Below are 20,241 nucleotides of genomic sequence, written 5' to 3'. Positions count from 1 at the left end.
GCCACCATGGGTTTTAGGTTTTATTACACTTAAAAAAGAGGATATAGGAGTAACAAACACAGTAAACAGTAATTATGCAATTCTGTTCATATCAGCATATCCAAAAACCTAACATTATTTCAATTCCAATGCTGCTTTCAAAGTTCACAAAAAGCTACTTTCAGTAATAAGAAGAAAATTAACATAAATCTATCGTCATCTTGGATTGGCTGCCATTTTGGCAATTTAACTACGATAATTTTTTCAAATAATTTTGTTGATAACTGAGGTCCAAGTCTAATTTTTTTAAAAAGTTTACAATACAGTGAGATCATATATTTGAAATACATGGCAATTTAAAGGTCTCAGAAATTATAATTTTAAAACCCCTGTGTTACTATGGCAACAGCTGAATCTGTCACACCTTTCACCTATTACATGGCAAACAAGCAGAATATTTGAACTTAAGGCCCAAGCTATCAGAAAATCATAGTAAAAAAAAATTGCTAATAGGGCTGAGCTAGCTTGAGTTTATTAAATTTTATTTTGTATTGGAATAATGTATTATATCATTTCATGTGTAAGCAAATTGGCGACCATTTTGAATTTCGAATGTCATAATGCAATCTGAATTCACACAATTTATAGAAAAGGGTCCTAGGTCCATATTCAGTACACCTAAAAGTAATAAAGAATGTAATTTGGGATGATTAATGTGGCATCTTTCCAGTTAGGACAGCCGTATGTAAAAGACATGTTTTGTGGCAGCCACCTTGGATTTCAGGATTTTACGTCAAAATTAAAAGGTTACATCTTCAACAAGCACTTTAGGCAGACAGCAGAGGCTTTTTACCATTATGGAACATCAAAACACATGCCACATTGCAATTTCTTAATAATTAAATAAAAACTCAAATATAAAAAAATTCCCAAAATTATTAAAAAATGAGCAATAATTGGCAGCCATCTTGAATTCGCTGCCATCTTGGGACATTTTGATAATTGTGAAGTATAGCACACTTCTTAATTTACACATCTGGTATAATTGTGAATTCCATGATTTTAAATGCATTTGGAATATTTAATTTTTATTTTTGGTCTCAAAAATATCAATTTTCAACCCCAGACATTACCATGGCAACAGCTCTGTTACTCATATCCACCACCAGGTTAATGGCAAACAAGCAAAAAATAAAAGCTAAGGGCCTAACCTACCAGAAAATAATAGTAAACAAAAATCACTAATGGGACTAAGTTGGTGGGAGATAATTTAAATTAATATTCTGTTGGAAGAATATATTATATCAATTTAAGCCAGTGTGTATAAGCATATTGGCGGCCATTTTGAATTTTGAAAGTCTTAAAGTGATCAGAATTAATGCAAATTGTTTTAAAAAGTTCTAAGCTCGAATTCAGTTTATTAAAAGTAATAAAGAATGACACTTTGATGATAAATCTGGCATCTTTCCAGTTGGAACAGCAGACTTATATTTTGGCCACCATTTTGGATTTCAGGATTTTACAACAAAATCAAAAGGTTTCATCTAAAATAAATACTGTAGGTAGCAAGAAGAGGTTGTATGCTATTCCGGCGCATCAAAACATATCCCACATTCTTATTCCTTTATTATTGAATAAAAACTCAAATATGAAAAATAATTGAAATTACTCAAAAATTAGCAAAAATTGGCCGCCATCTTGAATTTACAGCCATCTTGGAATATTTTGAGGATCATAAAGTATAGTGCAGCTCTTAAACTATACATCTGAAAGGATTTTGAATTCCATTCACTTAACACATTTGAATAATTTAATATTTTTTTGGTCTCAGAAATTTCAATTTTTTATCTCAGATGTTACCATGGCAACGGCTGTAGCACACACACCCACCACCAGTTTAATGGCAAACAAGCGGAAAATCAAAGCTTAGGACCTAAGCTATCAGAAAAACATAGTGAACGAAAATCACTAAGGGGGGGGAGGGGGGTCTACATTGGCCCATAGACTACGTCACTGAATACTTCGGAAGTACCCGTATGTCTGCTGATGACGTGACTGTCGCAATTAACCTACCTGAAGCGCTTCTGTTTGTCATCTAAGTCGGAGATCTCTACTGATAGACATCGCTGGTGTAAACATTCATATCAAGTAAGTTTTGGAATGAAATTATTTCAATATGATATATCAGTTGCTCAATTACTTTTTGGTTATTTACATTTGTTTACACTGATACTCAAAATGTAGGTCCATTTGAAGAAAAGGAACAGGTGAAAAATGAAGTTCATGATACATTTGCCAGTTCTACTTTTCCTAAAAGTATGCTGTCAAAAGTCATAAATCTGGTATTTATGTGTAAATCATTCAATTTTTATTATCCTTAGCAATAATTAGTTTGCCTTATTGTGTTGAACTGATTTCTAATTTCTATAAAAGTTCCGCAAATACAATATGATGTTCCACTTGATGATCGTGGGCCTGTGTCTTACCTCCATGGCAACAAACACGTGAGCATATAATGTATATATTGTTAATCACCGTTCAGCACTCTTGTGACAGCAATTGCAATTAATTGTTTCCAACACTCTGTGACATTTGGTCGGTGATTTAAAACAACAATCTACAGTCATACACCAAAATTGTCGTGTTGCATTGGTTTTTTGTCAGTTTCATATTTTTTTCGTTTGACTTTCCATGCTTTATGAATAACACATTATGTAGTCGGAGATACTTTTCAACAGAGCTGTTTCACATTTTTGTAGTTATTGTGGTCGTACGGATGCCAAAAAGCCCCCTCTCACAGCAAAGGAAATAGGGGTGTTGCTTTGCGATATCGTTGACTCCGACAACGACGGAATGATCAGCAAACTGGAATGGGCCGCACTTTTAAATGCCGCTGACACTGATCGTAGGTTTAATACGGTTATTTAATATTGATGACGGTTACAAGCAATATAAAATATGCTAAATATTTCATAAAAGTAGTATATGGTTGTCTTAACATGATATGTAATCGTTTTATACAAAAGTGTCTAAACCGAACATAGATATCATAAAATGACGCGAGACAGAAACATATAATTGACAATGCCTGTCGCTTTTGCGGTGTTTTCAGATAATGATGAAGTCACGCCAAAGGAGTCTGTGAGACATTACATGAAGACCAGTTCTGTGCTAAAACCAAAGTGGATCTATGCAATCTTGGAACTAATTGATTTCAATAACGATGGTGTTTTGACCGCGGCCGATGTAAACAGGATGCTCTCACTAGATCTCGATGGTAAGCGTGTTTGATTCCTTCGGGTTAAGACTAAATTTCAAAAATTAACATAAACGGAGCCAGTTACGTTCTGTGTTGATTAAGGTAACTTTTCAAAGTGGTGCACGTGGTTGTTTTCTTATCCAGATGATGGATTCCTAAGCTTCGAGGAATGTGTTAAGGTAGTGTTTGATTACAACGATGCTTTCATTATCATAATTATTATTATTATTATTATTATTATTATTTTAATGCATACTTTAACAATTTTGTTTGAGTTAAATTATATTGTGACTAGTAAAACGTGTTTAGGTTTATCAGTTCTTTAAAGCATCTGCAGTAGAATTAAGATATAAGGTACCTCACTTAGAGAAATAATCTCAATGCAAAGACGTTTCAGATAATTTTTTCTCTTCATAATCATCAGTCATTTCTTGCCAGCTGAATTGTCATCTGAATACTAGGAAACCGAAAGCCTTCGATGTTTAATAACTCGAAATTAAATGGGTATAATCATTTGTAGTGAAGGGTATTCCAGGCAATTCTATTCATATTCGTTCAATATGCAATCAATTGCAGATACTGAAAAAGGCTGACCCTCAGCTGGAGTAAATAGCTACCCCCAATCTTTATCATGAATGGTAAGTTTTACCATACATTAAATGGGATATAGGCAGGCCTGCAGTATATGATTACATATGTATTAGAATAATTACTCATGCAGTATGTCAGGTAAAATCGTGTTTCAGCAAGGTGACCCCCTGTTAAATATCAAATAAGACAAATAGCGCAAGCTACCTATATTAAAGTTACACTCAGCAATGTGTCAGATTATTGAATGTTACCCTTTTAAACGAACAAACAATTGCAGTTCTACAAGTCGATTTATCTGGTCACGAACCTTACATGTAATATCGGGATCGTCGGTCAGGAAATGTAAACTATAGACATGTCTGATTTCATTTTACTTTTTTTTTCATTTCAGTTGCGGTTGATAAAAGGATGAAACGTGAGACGTACATTTCATTTTGGTGATTTTCAAATTTTGTGATACTTCTGTGGTATTTTCACTTCAAACAATTCCATAGTAAAAACAGAATGTCACACTACTTCCAAATATTTTTTTTAGTATATCAATATTGCCTTTTTATTTAAGCCTGGCAACACGTATTGCAATGATAGTTATTGTATGCCCCATTAAAATACCCGAGGTTCTAGATTCCGGTATTGCCAGCTCGATCTTGATTTCATATATAACCCATGTCGCAAAAAGCGACTCCATCACAAGGTAAATTTAAGCTAGTTAGCTTTTACGTTGCTCTGACACTCAGGGTACATTAAAATGACATCTGCCAAAATTCACTGTAGATTGTTAATGAGCTGGTAACGTCATCCCAGTAGACACGTGCGGGTAAGGAACTGTCACGTAAGCTCGGATCTCTTATTTATTCATTCATTTATTTATTTATTTTATTTATTTATTTATTATATGGTATGCGTGGCATGCTCTTTTCATAATTGAGTCGAGTTTTAATACTAAGTATTGCAATTGTCCAAACCTTTTTTTGGCGTCGCGGTTTCTGTTATTCGCGTATCAAATCGATAAAATATATAAAACCAACACTCAAAGATCAGATACAATATAATTTATATACAAGCATTTATATACAAATCGCACAACTTATTTTTAAAATAGTTTGGAATAACCGTATTCAAAATATTCTCACAAATATATAATTATACACCCGATCCCAACGGAACTAGACAATATCACATCGGCATCGTTGAACTTGCCATATCAATCCACGTGTTTTTGCTTGTTTTATAAAAATATGCCGGTAATGTTTTTTAATGGCCTAAGCACATGTTCTGATTTAAAAAAATTCCTTCGGCTCTGACGTAGTATAATTTGTCCGATTGGTGCGGAATAATTTATCATGACATTGCGGCAATAAATTCCATGAAAACATTCTTTATCCACAAGCCCAAATCACCATCACTGTCCCTTTCTAAAATTATAAATGACTGGTAGTTCAAGCTTTTATCATCTGTTTTGGCACTGCTTTTCCCGCTATGGACGGAGAAGACTGGTCTTGGTTGGTTAGAGTTGTTTTAGACTTCTGGTGCATGTACTCCGCCATTCCTGGCAGACGAGAGAAATAGTTCCGAGCCAAGGTGTGCTTGTGCTTAACCTTGTGGATTAAGACTTGGCCGTAACCCTGATGAAAGTAGAATGTTATGTGTTATTATTTATATTTTCGTCATAGAATAATAAATATTAGAACCGATCGACTTATTCTATAAAAAAAAAACGCAAATAAATTTATCATGAAGCACATTCCAGATCTTGTAACTCCACTTAAAAATCGTAAATACAATCAGTCACTTACAGAATCACAGTATTTAGTTTTTTCATGTAACACTTAATTGTAAACCATCTCTAATTTCTGCCTTAACTCAAACAAAATACACAATATTATCCTCAGACATCGTGTATTTCAATGTACTGGCCACAGAAATAATTCTTCGTCTTTAAAAAAATCTGAAGTCAAAGTTCTAACCACCCACCTCCTCCAGGTTCTCCAGCTTCATATGAGCGGACGCCTCGTCCTTGGTCAGGAGGACGCAGTTCCAGGGGGCCCACTCTTCAAACTTGTCCCAGCGGCACAGCACCAGGTCGTAGAGGTCCTCCCAGGCACTGAGGACGCTCTGGCTGTTCCAGACGTTCTCGATCAAGTAACGCAAGTCACTCTCCTAGAAAGATAACACGGGAATATGGAGCTTAAAATGATTAACGATGTACTCAACAACCAACTTCGCTCGAGCAATGGTCTTCTAAGTACGAACGTAGTCGGGGTTTTTTTTGCGTTCAAGATTCCTACATAAACAAGCATGAATACTCAGTAATATTATTATGAACCCCAGTTTTAAATCAAAGTATGACTAAGCTATATAAAATAAAGTGCTACTAGAACACTTACACATCTTAACTTTTCGCTTTAAGAAAGAATTCAGATTTTGTGCAAGGTACAGCATAACAAAGCTGCTAGCAATACACTTTATTATTAAAATACCAAAAGAAGTGCCAATGAAATGTAAAGTGTATACAAAATGTAAAGAGTAGAAGTCCCTGGATACTCTTTTAGCTGTAACGTTAGCACTGCGACCAAAGCTTACCTGTAACAAGAACGCAATCTTGGCGCCATCTTGGAACTGTTCTTCCGAGCGACGCAGCGTCTTGAGCATGAAGCGGTAATGGCTGAGATCTTGTCGGACGCGGGCGTCGTTGTCGATCTTCATGCAGTTGCGACACTTGCCAACGGTCCGAGAGTTGGACGACAACTGGAATTCTGTGGACGGAAGATAGCTGTTGCAGCTGCGGCAGTAGTAGATGTTCTTGCGCAGTGTGGACGGATCCTGTGGGACCTGTAGATAAATATATATAAAATGAAGATTTTAAAGGATAGATAAAATAATAATTTTCAAAAATCTTATCAGCAAATAAAGAAATTAGGAAATTTTCAATGAAATAAAAATATTTTAATTGTTGTATATATTAGCTAAATCTCCCTCACCCAGACTTCCTATTTTTTTCAACCAATTTGAAGGTGAAATAAACACCTTTTTCTTACACAAAAGTAAGCCTTTAATAAGTTTAAAAATTGAAAATATATCTGCATTTACAGTAAACCTTTTGTCTCCAAACAGACTAAAGACACAGACACGACCAAATCAAATGCAAAAAAATGCAAGCATTCAAATCATGATTAACTGACGGTAGATAAGGTATACAGGAGTCTGGATGTGATGTTGTACATTTTCACAAAGTTAACAAAATAATCTAAAGACCCCGTACCTTGAGTAACCTGGCGGCCTCTGGGTTAAATGTCGGTGTCTTGATGTACTGTAGGAATAACGTAGAGATTCTTTTCCTAAGTCCCTCCAGGTTGTTTTCCTTCACTCCTCTCATCAAAAGATCTGCCTCTCTGTCTATGAGCTCTATGATCTCCTGGGTGAGCTTACAGTCGTGTTCCTAGAACAATAAATAAATAAATAAATAAATAAATATTAAAAAAAATTAAAATAAAAAATTTTAGAGAAAAAAGGGGACTAACCATGAATGTCGGAATGGATTCATTGGCAAATATGGGAAAATTGTACCATTTACCTCAGGAAAATCCATTTTTTGCCAAAAAAACAGCTACAGTATTATCCCTTTAAGATATTACTGAAAACAGCTAATGGGTACGCTATATAGGTATAATGCCATAAAATAATAATAATAATTATTATTATTATTATTTTTATTATTATTTCTTTTTATGATACATTCTATACCACCTCAATCCTGCTGCTCTCACCTTTACTGTATGTTTCAGAGTAAGTAACACGTCCAGTCTCTCGTCTTGTGTTAAATACTTCATATTGATACTGTTATAGATATCCTTCAGCTCCTGAGCTCTAATGGTGAACGGGGTGTCCATTTCCGTGTACTTTCCATCACCGCTCTTCCATCTCTTGGGAGCCGCAGCCTGAAATTATTGTCATTGGCTTCAATTATTTTAAAAATATCATATATCTCAAAAAAATTTTGTTCTTAACCTTTATTTAAAAAATTCATACATAGTCAATTCAAAGAAAACTTCCATTCATGACCATGTATGTGTTTGAAACTATTTTAAAGATCAGAGCTTGGAATTTTATTTGTTGATTTGTTAAACATTAACAAAAATTGGTATTTATCATCTAAATAGATGCGTGGGATAAAACAATCAATCTTAAAACTGATCTCATAAAGCCAAATGAATGGGCTTGTTTTTTTTAAACACACTCAATCAGAAAAAAAATGTTATTAATTATCCATTAAGCAGTGGAAAATAAAAGAGAGCTCACCTTTTCTAAGAATTTCTCAATATTTTTGGACTTGTTATCGGAGTCGGCCTCCAGTTTGTGTCTTCCTATAGAAGCTATGAGTTGTGTCTCCTGCTCCAAGAGTTGACAGAGGGCAGCTTTCCTCTCTGCTCCTGACAAACTGGAGTTGATTCTGTCCAGTTCCTCTTGCCGCCATTCTAAAAGTTAACATTGGATCAAATTTGAAAAATTTAATCATAATTATTATGTCAAAAAGAAAAAAACTGCTGCTTGTGTGAAACTGGAGTTTTAACTTTTCAACTCTTTGTGTTTCTGTTTTTCTATTATATAAGCAAATATATTTTCATAAATGTAGCCAAAATTTTCCTTTTTTTTAGATCCAATCTCTTATTTTTCTATATTCACTTCAAAAACAAATAAAAAAATACTTTAAAAATATTATGCTGTCTATAAATGCATAAATGAAAACCATAACACAGAAATAAAAAATAAAATGAATCATAAGAGCTTCCAAGTTAAAACAACATCACAATTTTTCTTGATGATTGCAGCCATTAATTCTATGACCCATCTCAACACAATCTAGCAATAAGTAGTGTACACTCACGTTCCAAAGCATGATATAATAAATCAAAATCTTCCTTTGATTTGGGATTCATCCTCCTTTCAAATTCTCTCTTAATTCTATCCTCTTTTTCCTTTTTCTTCCTTATTTCTTCCTTCCTTTCCCACTCCAACCTCATCCTTCTATCCTCTCTCACACTCTGGACATAGCGCTTGGCCAGCCACCGCCGGTAGTACTTCTGGATTATAATCACCTGAAAACAGAATCCAATAGACTCATGAAAATGTAATTTTTTTTCCTCACCACAATCACATTCTACAGCTTATAAAATACCTCAGTTCACAATAAGAGCCAATGATTATTCTAATACATATGCAAACAAGAGCAAAAACTTCTCAAATTTTCCCTGTTGTTAATTTTTTAAGTGTACTTTTCATTATGACCACATTTTGTACTACCCCTCCCCCCCCCCCCAATCTATCCAAAATAAAAAATAAAATAAATAAATAACAATAATGGAAAAAATCTTATCTCTTAAAGATACCAGTACCATACCTTCTGTAAGATCATAGCATGGTGCTGATCTGCAGTGGTGTATTTCCCAGGCACCAACAGCTTGTCTGCCATATTGGACACAAAAACCCCAATCTTGGTCATCTGTGTGGACGTGTCTTCTGTGGTCTGCATGCGCATGTTTTGCTGCTGTACTGTCTGTGTATCGCGGCAGAACTTCTGCACGCCAGACTCGGGCGGTCTCTTCTGCATGGTCTGAGCGGAGGCGTGGTGGTACTCCACCATGGTCTTCTTGTGTTTGTAACCGCCCAGGAATGGCTTCTTGGAAGTGGTCCTCTCAATTTCCACCACTACATCTCTGTAGTCCTTGCCATCCTCTGAAGTCACAATTTCTTACATTATCTTTCATGAATTTGTAAACATGCTTAATACATATGCCAAGAAAACATTTTTTCAACAGCATGAATAAATAATGAAGGTATTCTAATATTTCTCATAAAAATATACGCAAGTTTTTTTTTTCAAATCATAAAAAAATTATTTCTATAAAAGTACAAAAGAGTTCATTGCATGAGAAATGAATCCATATGTTTGTCTTCATTTCTCACACCTACTGAAATCAACTGTGAAAACATTTAAAAGAAAACAAATAAATAAAGTAAAATAATAAATAAATAAAAATCAATTTAAAAAGGTAGCCATCATTCACCTGTAGGCACCCTGACAGTGATGACGTCAGGCATGTGGTATTCTTGGCGAGGTCTGTAAGGTTTGATGGGGGCGTTTACTGGGTCAGCTGACTGCATCTCCAGCTGTACCGTACCATTAGGACCAACTCCAAGGTCTGCCAGTGTGGTCTTATCATTCATGTTTTTACCTTAAATGTTTGAAAAAAAAATAGAGCAATAAAAGCAAGTACTCACAATAAGCTTTCCATTTACTGTGCTACCATAAATAATATTGACTTTATCCTATATGAAGAATTAATCAACCTTACCTCATTTTAGTACTTTGGACATTTTGTTTTGTTTTTACTTGTATGTTACTAAGTTTTTTGACTGATTGTGACCTCATAGTCTTTGCTTTGTGACATCATAACTATGACATCACAAAGGAAAAGATTTTGTCAGTGATATCAATGCTTAGTAACACTTTCACGTTTACTCTTAATTAATTAAACAAAAATAAAACAAATTTGTATTTCAGATGTTCATCTTGGCTGTCAATTCAAATGCACCATTCAAAGAGAGGAACAAGGTGTGTTTAACAGTACTGAGAACCCAATAGCAACTGTTTCAAAAGTCGGGACACATATATCATATTTTTAGCTTTCTAATTTCTTTGACATTTTTTAAAGACAGGAGATTTTAATGCCTATATGACAAGCACTCACCATCAAACATGAGGAGGATTGTGTTTGCTGGCATCTTCAGTTCTGCAGCAAAATGTGCCTTCAGTTCTGACAGTGTCTGACCAAGAGTACAGGCCAGAGTGGCCACCTGACCACTGGGCATCAGGACAAATTTTACTGGAAATATGAAAAAAATGTAATAATAATTTTGACATTATAGATTTCACACACTTTCAAATATAAAATATCTGCTAATTCAAGTATACCAGTACTCTAATTTTAAAATGTTTTAACGTGTGACAGAAACTTTTATAAAGATATCGATGCACAATATATTTTAAAATAAAATATCCAATAAAACAATTTTCAGAGATATGATTTGTAGGGGGAGGGGGGATCTGAAATTGACGCTGTTGTGCAATTATCAAGTTTTAAAAATAGTTAAAGAAAAAGCAAAGTTTTAAAATAATGGAAATCTGAAAAAAAAGGAAAAATTACATCCCTGAATAGTGTATTTACCTGTGACATTGGCATCCAGGTTAACATGAGGACTGGGGGAGACAGCCTGGGGGTCAACCTCAAACTGGTCCCTCCCCTCCACGGTCTCTGTGCCATGACTCTCTTTCTGGGGTTCAGGGGTGGGGGTGGGGGGCTCTGGACCCTTGGCACCCAGACTGACCTCTGATGCCCCAGCAATACCCTCAGTGTCTGCTGGTTTGCTCTCTCCTTCCTGAGCCGGAGGAGCCAGTTCTGTGGGTTGATCTGCTTGTTCCCCTTCCTCAGCTTTCTGTTCTTCCTCTCCTGCTGCTGCTGTTCCTTCATCGGCTTTTGCAGTCTCCATACCGTCTTCGGCTTTTTCTTCCTCCTGTGCCTCACCCTCTGCTGGCTTATCATCTGCAGGTGTGGCCTCGTCTCCCTCTGGAGCTCCTTCTTTTGGAGCCTCCTCAGGAGCCTCTTCAGCCTGTGGTGCCCCCTCTTCTGCACCCTCCTCTACACCCTCCTGTGTCTCTCCAGCAGCCTCAGTCTCACCCTCAGTAGCCTGAGTGTCTGTGTTTTCTACAACTGCAGTGGGGCTCTCCTCCTCCACTCCCTCACCCTCTGGTTGTTCTTCTGTGGTGGGTGCCTCTGCCGTGTCCTCAGCTTTAACTTCTTCTGATGTCTGCGCAGCATCACCTGTATCTTCCTGCGTTTCTCCTGCTTCTTGTTCTGCAGAATTTTCTACTGCAGCCTCTTGTTCCCCTTCTACAGGTGCTGCAGCTTCTTGTTCTCCTTCTGCATTTTCTGTGGCTGCTGCCTGTTCCTGTTCAGTTCCATTTGGCTCTGCTGCAGTTTCTGTTGTTTCTGCAGCAGGGTCTGTCTCTGCTGTTTCTGTGACAGGTGCTGTTTCTTCAGCCTCTGCTGCAGGGGCTGCTTCTGCTGCTTCCGTAGCAGTAGTTTCTTCTGTCTCATTCTGTGTCTCTGGAGCTTGCTCTTCTGCAGGAGCTGGCTGTTGTTCCTCTGTAGCTTCAGGCTGAGCAGTTTCTTCCTGGTCTGCCATGATATTTCTTTTTTTTCTGTGGAAAAAAAAATTCTCATTAAGTAACAATTAATATAATTTAGTTCTAACCACATTCTAACGTCAATAAATTATAAATACAAAAATGAACCTGCAGTTAATAACACCTTGCAATAACAGTGATTTATTTTGCGTGATATATCTGACAGTAATTTCTAATTATAATCTTAATCTTGAATTTAATGTGAAATGTAAAATATTGCAATACAGTACAGGGACTAATCAATAACCTCTCTTGTCTACAGCTGTGGCAATACAACTCTCTTCAAATTCAATTTGGTGACAAAATGATTTAAAAATCTGTAGAATTTGTTAGTGTACGCCAACACAGTGTTTTTATCCCTCCTGCAGGCATTATCCCCATACTAATATAATCAGTACCTCAGGCAGTCGTACAAAAACCACAATAAGAATTAATTTGAAAAAAGAGTAAAATCATAGGATTATTGCCAAAATGTCACTGAAATTGGCAAAGATGAACGTGGCTAATCAATGAAAACATGGCAGTCACCATCCAGATATTCGCCTCAATAATTACGATTTTTAATTCAGAATTTGACATTTAAATATCAAAAACATACCCTGACAATCGAGTGTTAATCAAATATATAAATGAAATTATAACATACACAAAAATCATATAAATATAACGATAAACATACCTGTATTTTAACTATACATTCACTCGTCCTTTCCCTGCAGACATTTGCATTCGCGTTGACCTAATTTTTAGCTTATTGTTTACGTGACGTCTCGGTTGCCAGGACACGAGCTCATGGTTATGAACGGAGATATCTCATTGGCTTAGCTTGGGAACTTGACCAATGACAAAGTCGCTAAGATAAGGGGTTCCCGTATTCTGTCGACAATATTCGGCCATATTCGATTCCGTCCATAACAACAAGAGTCGAAAAGTGCATGAAAGAAAAGTGGATTTTGTAGAGTATATATGCACGTACGAAACATGTGTGCAGAAAAACGATAGAATACGATTAGATTTATATTATTTTACCCATAATTTCCCCTTTGATTGGTTCATCAAGCCGCAAAAACGAAGGTAAGTGGATGCTATCAAAAGTAGATTTGTTTCAAAATGGCTGCCTTAGAACCGAAAAATTAACGCAAGACGTGATATGCATCTATTTATTTCACATATTCACTTGCATTTACAGTGCTAAATCTGCTTGGGTGCTTCTTTGTTAAATTTTATTTTTTATTAGACGAGTAAAATACTCATTTTAAAGGTTAAATTAAATAAGGATACGAAAAAATACCATTTAAGATTAGACTACTGAGTAAGTTTTACTCTTAAAAATAAAACTGTGCTATCCGCAAACAACTGAAACTCTCAAATTTTCCAGATGACATCAATCAATGGGCACACAAATGGAATAAACGGACATACACCAAATGGAACTGGTCATGTGAGTAATGGACACAACAGCAGTCGCAGTCGATCCCGAACAGAATGGAGAGGCAAAGGCCCAGACGGGATACCAAGACTGCCTCCGATAGAAAAACCCAGTGTCAGAGATGACCCCTATGCAAACAGCAAACTGATGACATTCCGCATGGCTGATCACAGACAGGAGTTGCTGAAAAGGATTATGTATGTTTAACTGGATTTAAAAAAATACACAATGCATTTAGCACATTAGGGGAGCTAACTTTTACATTCGTTTGTAAAGCAATGAACTTCAGAATATTAGTTTGTCAGTGCATGACTTAATAGTGGGATATCTTGTTTGCATTTGATTAATTTGTCCTTAATAAAATTCCCAGCAATGCATGGTTAGTGGTCTTGTAACGAGCTAAAGAATATTGTTTTAATTATTTCTAGTCAAGACAATGCATACCAAGCCATGGAGGAGACGGCAGAAATCAATGCGAGAACTCCCCCAGGAGACCAGCTACCAGACTACCCTGCTGAGGTGAGTGCATTGTTTTTATACCTTATTCAAAGGCGGATACTAAATGGGTGTAAAATACAGACTGTGTGTGTGGGATGGGGGGGGAGGAGAAAAGTTATATGTCACTTTGCACATATCATTTTGTGTCAAGTTTAGTCTTTAATAGTGTGATACTTTGACAGTCCTGTTCACGTTAAACTTTAAGTTTCTGTAGCCTGTGTAATAAATTTTATTTCAACCTGTCCCAGCAGCATTTTATATAAGTTACATCCTTTTTTCTTTCCTTCTTTTTTCCTTTTTGCCCCACATGTAGATGATGAGTAAGGACAGGAGAATCAGGGTAAGTTTACTTTTTCAGTTAAAATTATATATTCAAAATGGTTAAACTAAGAACATTTTTAGCTCAAATAATTTTTATTGGTTTGTAATATATATATAGATGAGAAGATTATTCTAATTTTTATATTGAATTGGTTGAATGTTTTTTCTTTGATCAGAAGAATTAAATTAAATTTTTAATAAAAATAATATCATCAATACATATATATATTTTTTGAGTGTATGTGATCATTCAAAAGTTTTTTATTATCATTGTTCAGATCAACTATCAGTTCATGAAGAAGTGTGTTGAGAGTGCCCCAGCCACTCCCATACAACAGCAGTGGTTTGACAACATCCTCACCATGATCCCTGACCACCTGAAGAAACTGCCCGGCATGAAATACGTGGTCAAGGAGACCTTTGAGGAGGTCAAGGTCAACTTTGAAAACAGCATGAAAATGTCACGAGGTAGGGCCGTGGTGGTGGCTAGTACATTGATACATGTTTATTGGACCATTCTGACATGTGAATAGAAACACCAACACCAGAAATATTTTCTCAATCATTTTATCATTGGTTTGACTTGAAATTCAGAGTTGATGGTAAAAAAGATTACCTAAAGCAAGAATTTCAAAGTGCTTTTGACCGTCATTTGAACTAACATTTACTATATATCTTTTATTTAGTTAGATAAACAACATGACAAGTTCAGAAATAATTTATCCATAATATACCTTGGCTTTCAAATACCACAGTTAATGTTGTGAATATTTTTTGATGAAATATTTTAATATTCCAGTTCAACTAGCCTTGGTCAAGCCAGCAGTGAAAGGTCTGGAGGGGGAGGATGTTGGTGGAATGCCAGAGGAACCCACGTAAGACACTCTTCTTTTTGACTGGATTCACTAATCAAGATTAAAATGACGAAATGCCATTATCTTGAATTTATATATATTACAAAATGTGTTGGGAGACTTTGTCTTGCCTATATGCTGCAGTTCACTGCAAACAGCCATGTGTGGTTCTTTTTCTATATGGAGCAGTATACTTCACAATACAGCTATAATGGTGCACCTTAAGAGGTCTGAACATGTAATACACTACAGGGTTTTTGCTTCCATTCACTATTTTTTCACAAGTTTGTGACCTGCTGTATAGTGCATCTCTTATGGAATAACTTGTCCATCTCTCAAAGTGTATCAGTACAGCAGTATTGCTGGAGTATACCATTCAATGTGAAAAGGGCCTATGACGAGTACAGCATTGCTAATAAACTTTGCAGTTCGGGTGGTATTTGTGTGTAACTGTCCATGTTGTACTGAATATCTGCTGCTGTGTAAAGATGAAAGTATCAATTCTGGAGTAAACCTTTTCATATAGCCACTGTGGACCCAATGGCAGTTTAAAAAACACCAAAACACGTGCATGCGTATTGAGATAACAGGCATTTGTTTGACATTGTACACTTTCCCTCTGAGTCGGTTGTTGTCTCATTTTTATCTTATTAAGACACTGAAATGTTGTACTGGTATTCATATAGACGATTAATGATCCACCTCACATTTCTGAGGTACAGAATCTTCCCAGTTTTTAAGTTCCTCACTCTGAGTTAGATGTTTAACCCCTTTTTGTAACACATGTTGTATGTTTTATCACAAGCAGCTTGCTGCCACACAGGATTGAGTTACAGCAGCATTTTAATGGGTAAATGGCATAATGGGTGCATTTTGTTTCTCGTAAAAAACAACTTGGTATTATTTTGTGTATGTATATTGGTATAATTGCTGTTTTTTATTTGTTTTACTTGTATTTTTTTCATTTATTGCTGTATTTTATTTTATGGTGCATTTTAAAGAGTTTGATAGCTTTCTGTGATGTTGGGATCCTGTTTTATGTAATCCTATTTTGTTCCAATTGTCATAGTGTGAAATTTGACTTGACGCATAAGAAGTATAACATTGAATATTTATATATGAGTTGATTGCATTAGATGAAAAAACTTATTTAAAGCTTATTATTTATGGAATCCTCTTGTAAGTGCATACTATTGCAATTTTTCTGACATATTCTGCTTTAGGTGTAGTGAAATGCTATTAAGATTTTCTGTTCTTTTATTTGTTGATTGGGATGGGGTTCCAATTTTTTTTATGTATGGATTTCTATGGTCGGGAGAAAAAAGGCTCCATATGTAAATTTCCTTGTCTATTTTTCTCATTTTCCAAGGTTTTGGGCATCTGCTTTTGGGCAATGCCTGCTTGTCTTTGTATAAAAAGATTTAAAATATGTTTTATGATTATAGTAGCTAAAAATAATCATGTCTTGGTTATTTACATGTGCTACTTTGTATATTATGTATTTTGTCTCTATTTAATTGCATGGGTGAATGCTTTTGTGAATGGTGGTAGCATGTGTTTGGTGAATGCAAGATGTGGATTCTACCTTTAAAAAAAGAAAATGAAAACACACTTGAACACTTTGTATGTTTTTTCACTAAGAAAATTTTCTTTTTGTTTTTCTTTTATAAATGAGGATGTTCCTAGATCGAATTGATTATAAATTTAGCTAATTACCCACTGTATCTGTCCACAGAGGCCTGGACTACTCTCGGCCGTGGCATGAGGACTACGTGGCCGCTAAGGACAACATCAGGTCTAACCTCCACATTGTCCACCCTGCTCTACAGAAAGTCCTGGACCTGTGTCAGCAGTCCCTGGGGAACATGCTGGTAGTGGACTTCTCTGGCTACAGGTAAGTTACCCCACAAGGTGTCTGGATAGGATTGTTACAGAAAAAATGATGATTTGTTAAAGAAAAAATTACATCTTTGAGGCACATTAAATATTTACCTTGCATGCACTTGTACATTGGTAATATTATTTTGTTAATTGCTACCATTTTCAACTTGACTTTTTCGATGTAAATTTGTTACCTGTTATATTTTCTCTCCTCTCTCAGACAACAGGGTGCAATGGACTTTGAAGTGCTGAGGAACAATGTGATCCTGGAGTGTGAGAGAGCTGAGGAAAAGCTGATGGCAAGGTAGGTTGGCGGCCATCTTGGAGTTGGCTGCCATTTCAGATATCTGGGCTGAAGTGATATTCATTTTAAGATTCATTATTGTACGCTTACTTAACCTGGGCAGTTAAAGGTTCCATGATTAGTATCAGCTTCCTTACAAGCAGAAATGGGATAGATTACTTTGATGAATTAATCTATTTGTAAATTTTGCAATTATACAGTTTCTGTAATTTTGGTAATATTAGATGGACAAGACACCTATAAAGTTAACACAATTTATTCCAGTGTTTGAAGTTCTATAAATATTTAACTACATATTAATATTTGTGAATACAAGTTGAATCATCATTTCAGCTGGTACCCTCATGTAATTAATATATTTGCTGACAAAAACATCTCCAAGGACATGAGAGGAGAGAGGCTGGAGTCCTTCTACCACTGTGTGTCCACACTGCTGGCTAACCAGGTGAGAACCACCAACAACAGTTATTGATCTGTTATAGATTATTGATCTGTAATAAATGATTAATATCACATAGAACCCTTGCCATGCTTTTTCTTGATTTTGGAAAAAACTCTGCAAGTTTGCAGTCTTGATTCATGGATAAATTTTGTCTGAGAGAGAGAGAGAGAGAGAGTGAGTTAATAAATAAATAAAGTCATTTCCTAATGTACATATCACCTCAATGTTCTCCCCAGATGAAAGACTTACTAGTGAGGACCATCAGTGGCTGGCTCTGTCTCTTTGACGTGGACAACAAGGAGCACCTGCCCATCCTGAAGATGGAGCTGACCTTTGACGACCAGAAGATGCAGTTCTACCCTGCCTATGAGGACCTGGAGGAGCTGATCTTGTTTGTTGTTCACCAGATCACCAAAACCATGCAGCAGGTCCCCACCGTGTCCTCCTGGCTGGCTGGGGGCAACACCCTCAACCATATCAACGCCAACGTGGCTGAGCATTTAGTCCAGGGGGCGCTGAAGACGCTCAGAGACGCTGTGAAGAGAAACTTTGAGGAGCCTAACGCACATCTGCAGTCCTTTGGTAAGTTTTGTGGGCAGAGACATGATTGATTGTGTGATTGATACTGGTGAAAGTAGGTTATTTTTTCAAAGTAGGTAAATGTCTCCCACAAAAGCACATTATAATGGCTCTACTCACCTTTAAAATTATTGTTTTCAGATTTAAAAAAAAATGATAATAAATTGTGTCTTGGTCACCTCTGCAATTTTTAAATAACATTTTATACCTTGAATACATTCTCTCACTGATTTATTGTACTAATATTTTATGTCTACTTGTAGTGGACAGGTTCAGCCATATTGTAAATGGAGAAGACATGGCAGAGATCCAGAAGTTCATGTCAGAGGAACACTCCTTCCATGAGTACTGCAAGGTAATATACCTCTCTCTCTCTCTCTCTCTCTCTCTCTCTCTCTCTCTCTCTCTCTCTCTCTCTCTCTCTCTCTCTCTCTCTCTCTCTCTCTCTCTCTCTCTCTCATTTCAAAGCTTTTAGTAAGCATGTTAAGGTACTGCTGTCAGTGTTCAAGTTGAAACTTATGTTAGTCATAATAGAACAGTTATGTTACCTATAATATGTTTCCTCAATTTATTTACTAAACATTGATGCAATCAGTTTTCTTTATCTCAGTATGTGGAACATTTCCGCAATCTGGCCAAGGAGATCCTCAGTCTGCCCAGTATAGAAACTTTCGACATGATCCGCCTGGACTGTGAGGACCTGAAGAGAGGTCTGGCAGACGCGGCTAAGGAGCTGGCAGACGTCCTGCTGAACAGAATGGCTCAGGACCACAGGACTGAGAACACAAGGTCTGTTGAAATGGATTTTGTATGAAGACTGTTAAGAATTGGTAGACAGTTTTTCTCTTAATGAGTTGTCAAACCCATTAATACTAAAAGCCCAAATTTTAAACACCATTATTATAATCATGTCATGCAAATATCTTAATGCTAATTGCCTAAATTTTAAACACATTTTTTTATGTCGTGGAAATATATTGTATTTCTGTATGATATGTGATAAAATTATCTAAACAAGAACCATGTGTACTGTAGAATCACTAAATGGCTATTGTCAAAATTTATGATCATAATTTATCATTCTTATACTGTCATATCAATGTGGTATATTTCCTTTATTTCAGTATTTGTGATGAGTTTGCAGACATCAAGGCACGTGCCACCAAGGAGCCAGAGACCAGCGAGGACCTGATGGAGATGCAGGCCTTCGTGGAACAGGCCAGGACCTTTGGCATGATAAAACTACGAGAGAGAATTAATGTACGTATGAAAAGAAAAAACAAATAGAGATACACCATTCTCATTTTATAGATTTAATATATGTATACAAAGAAAAAACAGAAATAGAAATACACCATTCTCATTTTATATTGATCTATATGAACATGTTCATATAACATGAAAAACTTTTAAAATGCACATTAAACATTTACCATGAGTGAACAAATGTGTAAATCACCTCTTACATTTGCTCTCTAGGAATGTCAGCAGAGGTTGGACTACCTCCTGGAGTCGTACTTCTTCTCTCAAGAGGACCTTGACCTTAATAGTGAAGTGCTCACATGGCCACAGAGAATCAACCCAGTGTTTGATGCCAATGATGAGGTGAGATAGAACATCAGTCAGGACCAATCTTATAGAAAATGTGTTGCTTTTCAGAGAATGAATGTAAAATTTGTGGAAATATTAATGGAGCCTTATTAACATTTCATTTTACAGTTGTAGAAAAAAAGAAAATTGATAATTTTGAACCAAAACTGTTTTTCTGACTGCATAAGTTTCTGTTCAATAGATTTCTATGCAGATAGTCATTAACTGTGTGTTTTCAAATGAAATTTCCACTAAATTCCTCAAAACTT

The 20,241-nt window shown here is 36.0% G+C and overlaps 3 protein-coding genes across 7 annotated transcripts in view; 2 read left to right on the top strand and 1 right to left on the bottom strand.

The window, feature by feature from the left end:
* Positions 1–12,905, bottom strand: part of LOC106156480 (IQ motif and ubiquitin-like domain-containing protein) — a 34,878-nt gene extending 21,973 nt beyond the window's left edge. The window contains exons 1-12 of one of the 2 annotated variants that reach the window (XM_087014764.1): positions 12,754–12,903; positions 11,056–12,089; positions 10,579–10,713; positions 9,895–10,062; positions 9,228–9,562; positions 8,715–8,925; positions 8,129–8,304; positions 7,597–7,767; positions 7,092–7,268; positions 6,413–6,661; positions 5,804–5,989; positions 4,867–5,454 (exon numbers count right to left, since the gene is read on the bottom strand). In XM_087014764.1, coding sequence (XP_086870890.1) covers positions 5,269–5,454; positions 5,804–5,989; positions 6,413–6,661; positions 7,092–7,268; positions 7,597–7,767; positions 8,129–8,304; positions 8,715–8,925; positions 9,228–9,562; positions 9,895–10,062; positions 10,579–10,713; positions 11,056–12,073 — 3,012 coding nt within the window. In that variant the 5' untranslated portion in view covers positions 12,074–12,089; positions 12,754–12,903 and the 3' untranslated portion in view covers positions 4,867–5,268. Of the gene's footprint in view, positions 1–4,866; positions 5,455–5,803; positions 5,990–6,412; positions 6,662–7,091; positions 7,269–7,596; positions 7,768–8,128; positions 8,305–8,714; positions 8,926–9,227; positions 9,563–9,894; positions 10,063–10,578; positions 10,714–11,055; positions 12,090–12,753 lie in introns of those variants that run through there. The other variant, XM_087014765.1, reaches the window with a different exon arrangement.
* LOC147761391 (uncharacterized) lies at positions 2,371–3,412 on the top strand. The gene is made up of 3 exons (XM_087014607.1): positions 2,371–2,483; positions 2,739–2,884; positions 3,092–3,412. The coding sequence occupies exons 1-3, from the start codon at positions 2,428–2,430 to the stop codon at positions 3,268–3,270; spliced, it is 381 nt and encodes a 126-aa protein (XP_086870733.1). The 5' UTR covers positions 2,371–2,427; the 3' UTR covers positions 3,271–3,412.
* A 57-nt stretch (positions 12,906–12,962) lies between the features above and the next one.
* The window catches only part of LOC106156472 (dynein axonemal heavy chain 12), a 43,975-nt gene continuing 36,696 nt past the window's right edge, over positions 12,963–20,241 (top strand). For all 4 annotated transcript variants that reach the window (XM_087014762.1, XM_087014763.1, XM_087014760.1 and 1 more), the window contains exons 1-14: positions 12,963–13,148; positions 13,453–13,700; positions 13,932–14,022; positions 14,315–14,341; positions 14,601–14,790; positions 15,122–15,197; positions 16,912–17,070; positions 17,278–17,361; positions 17,695–17,806; positions 18,040–18,385; positions 18,646–18,737; positions 18,993–19,171; positions 19,507–19,642; positions 19,862–19,987. In XM_087014762.1, the coding sequence (XP_086870888.1) occupies positions 13,453–13,700; positions 13,932–14,022; positions 14,315–14,341; positions 14,601–14,790; positions 15,122–15,197; positions 16,912–17,070; positions 17,278–17,361; positions 17,695–17,806; positions 18,040–18,385; positions 18,646–18,737; positions 18,993–19,171; positions 19,507–19,642; positions 19,862–19,987 (1,866 nt within the window). In that variant the 5' untranslated portion in view covers positions 12,963–13,148. The remainder of the gene's footprint in view (positions 13,149–13,452; positions 13,701–13,931; positions 14,023–14,314; positions 14,342–14,600; positions 14,791–15,121; positions 15,198–16,911; positions 17,071–17,277; positions 17,362–17,694; positions 17,807–18,039; positions 18,386–18,645; positions 18,738–18,992; positions 19,172–19,506; positions 19,643–19,861; positions 19,988–20,241) is intronic.

The sequence above is a fragment of the Lingula anatina genome, chromosome 6 (assembly GCF_051362555.1).
Source record: "Lingula anatina isolate TDL-2025a chromosome 6, LinAna3.0, whole genome shotgun sequence".
Classification (NCBI taxonomy): domain Eukaryota; kingdom Metazoa; phylum Brachiopoda; class Lingulata; order Lingulida; family Lingulidae; genus Lingula; species Lingula anatina.
This window is presented reverse-complemented; position numbering and strand designations above follow the sequence as displayed.